The sequence below is a fragment of the Zalophus californianus genome, chromosome 7, assembly GCF_009762305.2.
Source record: "Zalophus californianus isolate mZalCal1 chromosome 7, mZalCal1.pri.v2, whole genome shotgun sequence".
Taxonomy (NCBI): Eukaryota; Metazoa; Chordata; class Mammalia; order Carnivora; family Otariidae; genus Zalophus; species Zalophus californianus.
In genome coordinates this window covers 15046019-15058294 of record NC_045601.1, presented here as the reverse complement: position 1 = coordinate 15058294, position 12276 = coordinate 15046019, and the positions used below count along the sequence as shown (strand labels likewise).

The 12276-nt window shown below is 44.6% G+C and overlaps 1 protein-coding gene across 4 annotated transcripts in view; it reads left to right on the top strand.

Moving 5' to 3' along the window:
• The window catches only part of ESR1 (estrogen receptor 1), a 380127-nt gene extending 370904 nt beyond the window's left edge, over nucleotides 1-9223 (top strand). For 2 of the 4 annotated variants that reach the window (XM_027603416.2, XM_027603414.2), the window contains 2 exons: nucleotides 471-654; nucleotides 4695-9223. In XM_027603416.2, the coding sequence (XP_027459217.1) occupies nucleotides 471-654; nucleotides 4695-4929 (419 nt within the window). In that variant the 3' untranslated portion in view covers nucleotides 4930-9223. The remainder of the gene's footprint in view (nucleotides 1-470; nucleotides 655-4694) is intronic. The other 2 variants (XM_027603412.1, XM_027603413.1) reach the window with 1 other exon arrangement.
• Nucleotides 9224-12276: the final 3053 nt, after the last annotated feature.

The window sequence follows — 12276 nt, the reverse complement described above, 5'->3', positions numbered from 1 at the left end:
GAGTCAGCACGTGGGGCTTCATTCCCAGCTCTGCTTTGTCCTGGGGAGTTCTCTTAGCAGGTTAATGCATTTTTCTGCCCTTAGGTTTCTTCCTGAGAAAAGGAATAATAATGCGTCTCTCATAGGGTTGTTGTGGGCGTTAACTGGAGAGTTTGTGTTGGTGTCAGACCTGACAGAGAGTGGGTGGCTAGTGTCTGCCCCAAGGCAAGCAGTGCCTTTCCCGGGAATCTTGACGTCAAATCCTGGAAAGTGGCTCACGTACAAGAGGCCGGATAGGTTTCTCGGTGCTCTCGGACATGTATGTTGATTAGGAATTTTGTAGAGTTGCTTAGATCAAATGGGTCCCAAACTTCCCCATTGCTGCGGGTGGGGGGAAGGCGCCGGCCCGGTGTCCTGTCCCACGCACACTGCCCGTCTCCTAGACCTCCTTGTCTTTGAGTTTCTCTCTCACTCTTTCTCTGCACATTCAGGAGTATACACATTTCTGTCCAGCACCCTGAAGTCTCTGGAAGAGAAGGACCACATCCACCGTGTCCTGGACAAGATCACAGACACCCTGATCCATCTGATGGCCAAGGCGGGCCTCACACTGCAGCAGCAGCACCGGCGTCTGGCCCAGCTCCTCCTCATCCTCTCCCACATCAGGCACATGAGGTGAGGCATCCTCAGGTTCCCCACAGGAGCCCTGTCACGAACACCAGCCCTCACGCGTGTACCGCTGGGCTGGAAAGTGCTGATACCTGAATGCAGATAGCCCACTTGGCACAGTTCCTGGCATGTGAGAGGCATAAATGCTGTGGGAGGGCAGGGGAGGTGAGACCGAAATCTGTCTAGGGCACGGGGCAGGCCTTCGAGAGCTTTCCTAGAGGACGTGACATTTGCCCTCAGTTGGAAGCCCACACAAGGTCTCATGGGGGAAGGGGTGCGCAGGGTGCGGGTTGAGGGAGGACAGCAGCGTTTGGTCGTTCACTCTGTCCTACCGGGCAAGGACAGTCTATGAGCACGCCTATTCTCTGAAGGCCCTGGGTGCATCCCTTATGGTTCCTGCATCACATTCCTCCTAGTACACTTAGAAATCCTGAGAGAACTTCAGTCCCTATGCCTCACGCCTCACGGAGAGTCAACACTGATTCCTCCCATTCCTCTCAGATCCCTCCTTTCCACCCCTCGTTGCTGCTACCCGCATCCAAGCCATCATTCCTTCTGGATTTCTGCAGGGGCCACCTCACGCACCTCCCTGCCTTCAGTCTTGACCCTTCCTAACCCATTCTCCACACCAGAGCCAGAGCGGCCAGCTCATACCACATCTCCTCACGTCATGCCTTTGTTTAAAACCCTGAAATAGTTTCCTATTGCTTGAGTTCCTTTATTTTGCTTATATAACTCCTGTGCTCTAGCCCTTACTTAACTTTCTAGGGCTTCCCGAGAGTCTGAGCTCTGGCCATAAACGACTGTTCTCCTGGTCATGATCCCCACTGGGTTCACTCCCACATCTGTGGGACAGCGGATGGAGGCTGGGCACAGCTGGGAGACCGCAGGTTGGCCAGGTGACTCTGCTTCCATGTGTCTTTTAGTCTCCTTGTACCCACAGGTTAGTTGGGACATACTCTTCTCATAGAGATGGCAGAGGTACAAGAAAGCAGGCCTGTAAGGGCAAGTGCATTGTCATGTTTTAGCTGAGTCACATCGACTAATGTTCCACTGGCCAGCAAATCACATAATGAGGCTTAAGGTCAGGATCGGGGGCACGTGGCATGGGGAATGGATTTTTGTGAACAGTAAGCTAATCCATCATGGCTTAGATATTCTTTTCAGAAAGGGTTTCCTGACCCTTGACCTGGTTGGGATTTGCACCCTGTTCTTCCTGATTGCTGCAGCCCATTTTATTTTTCTCTCTGCCCCAATTAGACCGTAAACTCTGTGAGGCAGTTGCCACAACCCACTTTGGATACTCTGGGTACCCAATACCACCTAGCATAGGGCTTGGCATATAGGAACCACTCAATAAATATTTTGTATAGGAGTTAAGGAAGGATATTAGCAAAGGAAATGGAGCCTTTCTGTGCCAAAAGGAGAAAGTGTTCTCATTTCCATTTCAAATAGTCATGTAAAGTGGCCAGAGGCTTAGTGGATACATTTCCATGAACAGAACTCAGCCTGTGGGGGAGAGATAAAGAAAGTAGAGGGGGAAAAAAAAAGAGAGAGAGAGAGAGAGAGAGAAAGAAAAAATTCTTTACTCCAGAAAGGCCATAAAAATGAGGTGAAGTGCTGATACTAGGGATCAGGTACCCATGTGTGATGAAGTCTACGTGAGCTTGGGCTTACACCCAGACCGTAGGAATGAAAATGAAATTTCTTTTCTTAGTGGCTGTGAGGGAAGGGCCAGGGTGTCTGGAGGATTGGCTCAATTTTTAAGGGGCTTTCAAACCTTGAGATTATGCATCAAGTGGCAAGAAGCTTGTCCCATCAGAGTCCCAAGAATCACCCTCTCTGAAGAGAATCTTGAAAATGGGTAGCTTCTTGAGAAAATAAACGTATCTTTTTTTGTCTTCCCCCACAGTCCCATATATGGTGGCTTATATACTGTGTAGGCTCACAACATTACTGCTGAGTGAATGAATATGTCAGTGAATGGATGAATGAGAATTACTTGAGTATTTTCCCTACCCTACGAATTCAAAATTCCCATTTGATGACTTCCACTTGGCAAAGTTTGAGAGAGAGTGATTGTAGTCTCTCTTCTCAGGGATTCCGTACGTATCTGGTATCACAAACAGAGGACTCACCTTGGCCAGGTAGAGTGGGGGACTGCATTGAGTACACATTTCCAATCCTTTCCCATGTGTTTATTTTTATGAATATTACAAAGAGGGAAGCAGGGAATGTGTCAGAATAACAATCCTCTAACCAGATTTCCTGGCTAAGAGGGTAACCTTCCCCTTGAAGAAATGTATTAGCTTTTACTCTGGGCTAGGAATTTCAAAGATGTTGTAGAAAGCATATTGCAGATGAAGGTTTTTGTTTGTTGGTAGGAATTGCTGAATTTTCAAATCTGTCAACTGCTTTTCAGCAGTAGCAAGCCTAATTAGTTAATACCCCGACATATCTGCACTAAATTTACAGGCCTCTGGTAGTTTTACTGGCAACGTATGGTGGGGGGCAGCCGCAGTGAGAGAGCTCTCCAGAGTTTGTTGGAATTGTGTGAAAAGCTGGAGAGAAGCTGCTATTCTATTGAAAGCTGTGAGCATTTTTTTTCTCTCTCTGGGGCGCACACACACACACACACACACACACACACACACACACACACTAATGTTTTGGTGCCTTATTACAGCCAGTCTAAATCACAGAACTCTGTTTTATTAAGCTTGGCCCCAGCCATATGTTGTTACTCAGAGAACTTGACACCAGATTTCATGTGACTATAAATGTGATTCATTAAGTTGCACGAGCAAGACAGTGTGAGATCCAGCCGACATTTAACATTAACAGCATTTTAAATGAAAAACAAACAAACAAAAACCTCCACTTAGATATGTAATTAGGTTGTGGTGGTGTAAGACCTGAATAGTCTGATGCTGTGTTTTCATGGCATGTCTCCAACTTGTGCCGACTCTTCCCCTACCAAAAATTGCAAATATTTTCCAGCACACTCTCTTGGTCCCATCTCCTCAGGATACATAATTCTTTCTAAAAAAAAATCTCAAGATCGCTAAGAGTTGTTCTATATTTTTCCCATTGGTGGTGTGGTGGGGAAAGAGCAGAGCTGTGGCTGGGGGAAGACAGGGGAGGACAGAGGTTAAAAGAAGAAATGCCACTTGCCTACATTTCCCTGTGTCCATTTGCCCCATGTTGTCTGAGCATCTAGCACATATTTGGCACTGCTGTAGGCTGCTGCATGCAGGATGGGCACATCGCTGCCCCCCAGGGAGCTTGCCCCGTGGGTGCTGGTGTGTGCGAATGTGGCAAGAATAAGCCTGCGTGTGTCCAGAGAGGAATTTCAGGTTGTCCTAGCACTGGGAGGAAAACGGAGCAAATGCAAGAAGACAGCGAAAGCTGTAGTGCCTTGAGGTCACTGACTGTGGCAGCAAAAGGCCTTTCAGAGGAGGTGGCACTTGAAGGTTTGGGGAAAGAGCCCCCAGGCAGAGGGGGCAGCAAGTGCAAACAACCTGTGTCTGGAAGTAAAGCGCTCAGTTTCTTCAGGCTCTCTCTGAAAAAGCTCAGTTTTGTTTTCCTTTCTAGCACAAAAACCAGCGTGGCGAAAGAGCATGAGCTAGGGGAGAAAGGCAGGGGGAGCTCTGAGAGGTCGGCAGAAGCCATATCACTTAGACCTTGTAGAGCCTGGAAAGAAATTTAGATTTTATTCTGATTAAATGGCAAACACCTGGAAAGTTTGAAGCAAGTCAACTTCTTGACCTGTTTTCCGCATTTTAAAAAACTCCCTCCTACACGGCTGTCTCGTCTCTGTTCTCTTTTTAGATGTAATGCTAATAGAGGGGAAGAGAACCTCATCTCTTGAGTCAGGGGAAGGAAGTCACCTGGATAGCAAACCCTGAAATGGCTCTTTAAACAGGGAGAAAGGTTGGCTGGCAGGTGTCTTTGGAGTTTCCCTTACTTCCCCTCCTTAGGCGTCGCAGCAGCCCCGGAGTTTGGGATGCTCTAAAGTGGTCCTCTCTGTGTCTTCCCACCCGTAGTAACAAAGGCATGGAGCATCTGTACAGCATGAAGTGCAAGAACGTGGTGCCTCTCTACGACCTGCTGCTGGAGATGTTGGATGCCCACCGCCTGCATGCCCCAGCCAGCCGTGGGGGTGCGCCTGTGGAGGAGATGAACCAGAGCCAGCTGGCCACCACGGGCTCAACTTCATCACATTCCTTGCAAGCATATTACATCACTGAGGAGGCAGGGAGTTTCCCCACCACGGTCTGAGAGCTCCCAGGCTACCCCAAGGTCCTGAGAATCCCTGCGGCATTTTACCCACGTCATGCATCACGATAGCAGAGTTCCGCTCCTGCGCACACTCCAGCATGCATCCACCACCGTGGCTTTCTAATATGAGTGGCCATTTGTTTGCTTGCTCAGTTCTTAGTGGCACGCCTTCTTTTGGGAACAGCCGAGGGATTCCAGGGCTAAATTCTTTGACTCTCTCTCTCTCTCTCTCTCTCTCTCTCTCTCTCTCCCTTTGCTACATTACTAAGCATGAGGATTCTGTAGCTTTTCATGACTGAACTCAGTCTATGAGCTGGGACTCAGGTGACTGTGCATTTAAGCTACTTGTTGAGACCCAGACCTGGAGAGTAGACATTTCATCTCTGTGAAGTGCTTTTTAATGGATCTAAGAAAAAGCCCCAGGAAAGACTTGAAAGTGGCTCCTTTAATTGCTGACTGGGAGAAAGCTAGGTCAAGGGTTCATTATGGCATCATCTTGTATTCCTATAGTAACATATCATTTTATTAAAGTAATACCTTAAAGCTTTTGCTCTGTTGCATGGCTGGAGCTGAATATTCAGTGATTGTCCATTCATTTGCCCTATAGGAATACAAGATGCCCACAGAGAAGGAAGGTCTCCTAATTGTCAAAACGTTGTCAACTTAATACACTGCACCTCCAGATTCGCTGAATGTTCTTCCACTGGTTTTTGAGAACACTGTACAGGCCATGGGTTCCAGTTAATTCTTGCTTCCCATGGACCTATGGAAAACAGCAAGTTGATCCCAGTTAAGTCACCTCCACATAGACCAGTTTCCTTTTAAGGGATAAATTATTGGGGTTTTGTTTTTTGTTTTCAACTCATGAAAGAAAGCCTTCTCCCCCCAGGACTTGCTGAGTATCAGCTTCAGGACCTAGTGTTGTGTGGGCTCACACTCGCCAGCAGAGGGCGCTCTGCTAGGATCTTCCTGGTGTGTAACTTACACAGAGGGTGAATTCATCACACGTAGTAGTGCCCAGCGTATGACCAAGGGCAGTTTAAATCAATAGGCACCCTGGTGACACTTTTAGCCCTGGGGCACTTGGGTCAATAGTAAATGTGCATGATTATTGTAAATACTAGAGAACAGGAGGAAAGTAGGATAGAAACCGGATAAAACTGAGAGGCTCTCGGTGATCCTGCCACCGGCGGTAGCTCTGTCCAGGAGTGCCCCTGGCAGGCCCTGTGTGCACTGTGGGGCTGCCCTGGGACCCGTGGGCGCCCCTTCTCTTCTCGCCACCCTGACTGGAAGGAGCAGCAGGAGATAACTGTGTTCCTACAGTTGGCCCAGCACACTGTTGGGTGGGGCTGGAGGGCGAGGATTAGAGGCTCACTACTCAGGCTGCCGGGGACCTCGTCAGACTCTACGTGCTCTTGGTTGTTTAGAGCTCATCCAAAAACCAGGGTTTGGCCTTGGGGAAAAAAAGTACCCCAAAGCTCATTTCATTAAACTTCATAAGCCAAGAGAGCGAGACTAGAATTGGGCCATAGGAATCCTTTGACCTACAGGCTAAACAAGAAGGGCTCAGTCCAGCCGCAGGACAGCCTTTCTTAGGCCTTTGCTTCTCCAGAGCAACTAGGGTTTATCTCTTCTTCTCAGCCAAAAAGTAAGCTTGGTTTCCTCCGGTGACCTCATTCTCTATAATTCAAACCCCGTTGAGAGGTGATGTGTTAGCCAACAACCCAGCCAATCTTCTAGGGCTTCTCTTGGGATGCCTGTTTCAAAAAGTGGATTTCATTCATTTTTGATTACTTAGTAAGCAAGCACCAAAGGACTGGGAACCTGGGAGGGCCAAAAAATAAAAAAATAAAGAAGTTTTTTTCATATACGTGCATCTGAATTTAGGGGCAATTTTGTGTATCTGCAGTAAGGATATGTTTAGAACATAATTCTTTTATTGTTTTGTTTAAGAAGCACCTTATATAGCATAATATATATTTTTTTTGAAATTACAACGCTTGTTTATCAGACAATTGAATGTAGTAATTCCGTTCTGGATTTCATTTGACTGGGTTAAACGTGCAAAACCAACGAAAAATATTTAGTTTTTTTGTATAGCTACCTTGTCATGTATGCAGTCATTGATGCATAGGGCCTGGTGATTATTCATTTAAATGAAGATCACATTTCATATCAACTTTTATATCCACAGTAGACAAAATAGCACTAATCCAGACGCCTATTGTTGGATATCGAATGATAGACAATCTTATGTAGCAGAGATTATGCCTGCAAAGGAAAATTATTCAGGGCAGCTAATTTTGCTTTACCAAAATATCAGTAGTAATATTTTTGGACAGTACCTAATGGGTCAGTGGGTTCTTTTTAATGTTTATACTTAGATTTTCTTTTAAAAAAATAAAAACAGACAAAAAAATTCTAGTACTATAGATGATGTAATACCAGCTAAATCCAAACAATAATAAAGTGGAGGGTTTTACATTGTTCATCTAATGTGTTTGTATTCATGTTAAAGATACTACTACCTTTGAAATGGGCAGAGAACACCAGATGGTTGGAATGTTAGCCCAGGAAAATTCAAATAATTTTAGAAATCTCTTTTTATTCTTATTTGAAGTGCCACTAATGGACAGCTGACACTTTGCAGCTGATACTGCTGTTGGGGGTAGGGAACATGTTGTAGCTCCCCCTTCCCCCCCCCTCCCTGAGGCAATTTAAGTTTTAAAAGATATAATCAACCTAGGGGTTAGGGTAGGGTGGGGAAGTAGGTTCAGGAATTTCAAGAGTGGGAAATACAGTAATAAGAGCCTTGCAAGTATTTTGAGGCAGATGGATACTGGCACCTGGGGTACGTACCAGGCTTCTGTATTCCTCTTGTGCCCTGTGAACTGCGAATGACAACCATTTCTAAAATGGCAGCCAGAGTTCTACGGAAGAGCAAGCATCGTCCACGGTCCAATCTAAGGAAGAGCTAGCTAGTGGTCTGTGTTTCTTTTGGCCGTTGCCTGGCTCCTGGCTTGCCGTAATGATTCTGGAGTGCTGTCATGCAACCATCAGAGAGGCTAGTTCATACAAAGAGAAGACCCTACAGAGGTTGCAAAATCCAGCCCCAAAGGAAGTGGAATCACTGGTTAGAGTTTCCTCTGAACCTTGCAAGGCCATCTAACCATGCCATTTCCCATGCCTTTTGGGGGCTGAACAAGTAAGGGACTTCCTGATAATTTACTCTCGATCACATTAAGGTGTTCTCGCATTAAAATTTTAGACACCGAAATGGCCATTGAGTTAGGCTGTTGGTTTAGAGAACCCCTACATGAAACCAATTCCAAATCCTTTCCTCTTCGTACTTTCCTACTCTGAGATGGACTGTGGATGCCGGGAATGATCACTAGGGCCGTAGTCATAGCTAATATTCACAGGCAAGTCTGCTTTGAGAAACTAGTTATTTGGAAGGCAGATAGAGTAGCATAGTAGTTTCTGAGGCTATCCCGCTTCCCTTCAGTGCAAGTCTGGGGAGGATGACCCAGATTACACTGCACACTTCCTAGGTGAACTCCCTGAAAACTTACTCTCACCTGGAGCAAATGAATTAAACTGTGGTCCCAAATACTCATCTTCTCACTAGTGTGATTCCTCTGTTTCTAACTGCATCTCCTTTTCATTTGGGTTAAAGTGAGTGTGACCTCTTTCTGTGTCGTTTATAATTGTTTTCTCAGCAACTGCTGCCTTGATTATGGCACTTCAATTTTGCACTTTCAGAGGTTCAAGAAAAATTTCTATTCTTTTTTTTTTTTTGCATCCAAATGTGCCTGAACTTTTTAAATATGTAAATGCTGCCATGTTCCAAACCCATCTTCAGTGTGTTTGTACAGAGCTGTGTACCCTGGAAACAACATACAGCCCCATGAGCAGGTGCCTGAGATGTGGACCCCTTTGCATTCACAGAGAGGTCATTGGTCATAGAGACTTGAATTAATAAGTGACATTATGCCAGTTTATGTTCTCTCACAGCTTATATACAATGCTTTTCGTGCACAGCATATTCTTCAATGTAGAGCTCTTGTTTTATGGGAAAAGGCTTATATGCCAAATTGTGTCTAATGGTTTAATATGCCTTTTCGCTGATGCATACTATTATTGATGTGATTCTGTTTTGTTGCAGCTTTGCATTGTTTAATGAAACACACTTGTAAACCTCTTTTGCACCTTTACAAAGTAAGGAGTCCAGTGGGATGCTCAAGCACCTGTAAACAATTTTCTCAATCTATTTGATGTTCAAATAAAAAATTAAACGAATGACAACTGGCTTGGTTTCTGTAAACCCCCTTCTTGCTAATGGCTCACCACTGACTGCCTCAAATCAAGGCGACGGAATGCAGTGAATCCTGAAGATCACTCTGATGCCAGGCTCCCTCCTCCCAGGCTCAGGAGGAAGTGTGTAGGCTTTGGAGGTAGGCGAACCTGGCCTCACTTCCTGGCTCCACCACAGACAAGAATTTATGATCGTTGGCAATGAATTTTTCAGAGCCTCCACTTCCTCATCAACAAAATGGTGACAAGTAACACCTAATACACAGGGTGGTTATGAGGATTATATGAGGTGCTCTTTAAAATAGTTTTCTAATGGCTAACCCTCCCCCATTCTCTGTGAGGGAGAAGAAGGAAGCTCGAGAGTTATTAGTTATGAATGAAGGAGTGATAATTGGAATGAACAATCTGAAACTTGCATGATTTGCTCAAAAACCAATCCCCATCATGACAAAGCAGGAATGACCAGTACATTGCCTCCCCATCCCCCTCCATCCCACCCCATCAAACCTAGGTTTCCATTGTAGGACCCTGCTCCCTTTTCAGAGCTACCTGCAGGCTCCCTTTCCCCCATTTTCTCTGTAATTTAATGGATGAGTTGGGGGAAAATAATGTGAGTACTTGAGAGGCAACATAATATGGCAACACAGGCTCTACAGCTAGATTACTCAGTTTGAAGCCTCACTCTACCATTTCTCGTGTGACGTCGGCAAGGTAATTTTACCGTGCCTCAGTTTCTTCACCTGTGAAGAGAGAAAATAACAGCGCACCCACCTTGAAGTGTTGCTGTGAAGGCCATAGGGGTTAACACGGGACGCGTTTAAGGACAGTGGCTGACGCTGCTTAGTTCTCCCCGAGTCCGCTCCCACTGTGTGTCTGCATTCACTTCTTCGTTAGCGTGAGGTTAGGTTTTTCACACTGAGACATTTTGATTCCAAGGAGCTCTTGTCTTTTCTTGTTCTATCATCCCTGGGCAAGTTCTTCAATCCCAATTTTCCTTGTTTCCTCATGCCTAAAGTGGAAATGAGAACATCCACCCTACAGGGCTATTAGGAGGATTATAAGAGAAAACTATCTAAAATGCTGGTCTAGGACCTGAAGGTAGGAAGCTGTCAGGACAGATTAGCTACTGTTATTATACTCATCACTACCCTCTGTGAGCATTTACATTTGATGGAATCATTGATGGGTTTGGATTTACATTTGCCATTTTTTATTGTTTTTACATGTCTCCTGTCTGTTTCTTTCCTGTGTTCCTCCTTACCAGCCCCTCATCTTTTTTTATTTAAATAAATATCTTTAGGGTACCATTTTAATTTTTCTCTTAATTTTTTTTTTACCATTTTCTTGGTGATTGCTCTTACAGTGTGCATCTTAACCTATCATGGTCTTTCTCAGATTAATACTCACTTAAATCTGATAAAATAAATATCTTTGCTCCAAGAGCTCCAGTCTTTCCCCTCTCCTTTATGTTATTATTGTCATATATATTCTATCTAGATGCATAAACCCAACAATAAAATGTTATACTTATTGGCTTATACATTTTGTATCTTTTGGTTTTTAAAATAATTTGTTATTTCATTTTTTAAAGATTTTATTTATTTATTTAGAGAGAGAGAGAGCACAAGCAGGGGGAGGGGCAGAGGGAGAGGGAGAGGGAGAAGCAGACTCCCCACTGAGCAGAGCCCCATACAGGACTCGATCCCAGGACCCTAAGATCATGACATGAGCCAAAGGCAGACGCTTAACCGACTGAGCCACCCAAGTGCTCCTAACTTTGTATCTTTTAAAGAAGACAAGAAGTGAGAAAACAATATACTTACGGGACATCTTTTTTCTATCAACCTACATATTTACCATTTTCAGTGTTCTTCATTTCTTCCTGTGGATCTGAGTTCCTGTCTGGTGTCATTTTCCTTCAGCTTGCAGTGTTTCTTGTAGGGCAAGTCTACTAGGAATGACTTCTCTTTGCTGATCTGGTTATGTGTTTATTTCATTTCTGAAGGGCGATTGTTCTGAATCTAGAATTCTCGGTCGACAGTTTTGTTTGGTTTTGAGCACTTTGAAGGTATCATCCCAGCCCTGGCTTCTACTGCATCAATCCTTTTGATTCTCACCTGTATCGGATGAGTCATCTTCTCCTTGCTGCTTTCAAGATTTTTTTTTTGTTGAGCAGCATGGCTATGATGTGTGTAGATGTAAATCCCTACTTGGGATTCACTCAGCTTCCTGGATGCGTACTCTGATGGTTTTCATCAGGTTTGTGCAGTTTTCAACCATTATTTCCTCAAATAATTCTTCACCCCTCTCCTCTGTGACTCTCATTATATACGTGTCTCCACAGTCTGTTTGTCCCTTACTATCCTTCTCGGAATACCAAGGAATGGAGTTGTCTTCATGTGCCATGTGTTATTTCCAGGGCTCACCAGCTTTGGGGAGAATGTTTAGCAATCCATGGAACTTTTAAATTTGTCCAGTGTAGCTTGTCAAAGCTGGAATGCTGACTGAAGGTAGATTCTACTCAACGAACTGGCTCCACATCACGTTCTCCAACATGAAATATTCTTAAGCCTTTAGGGACATTTAAATTCAGAACTGCCATATTTAGATTTGCTTCTCCCAAAATACAGATTATATGTCTCAGGGAAGCAAATTTTCACAACTTTTATTATTTACACTACGGACTACGTGCATTAAAAAACTAGTTTTATGTTCAACATTCATGGTTGCTTAAAATTGCAATAATTACAGCTACCACCAAGAAAGTAGTGCTAAGTCCAGGCGAGAGATGTTCATTCCAGATAGAGATACACTTTCTAACGGAACTGCCTGCAGACAATCTGGGACACCTGGCTGGAAGTACAGGTGAGGTGAATTCCCTGCAACAGGAGTTTCCTCTATGTGGATGAGATAACCTCTAAGCCAAAATGTTGAAGTTCTCTCAGCATAAGGAATTATCTTTGATTTTCCTTTCCACCCCAAGTTACAACACATCCACATTCATACACAGAAAAGTACCATTTACTGGGTGTT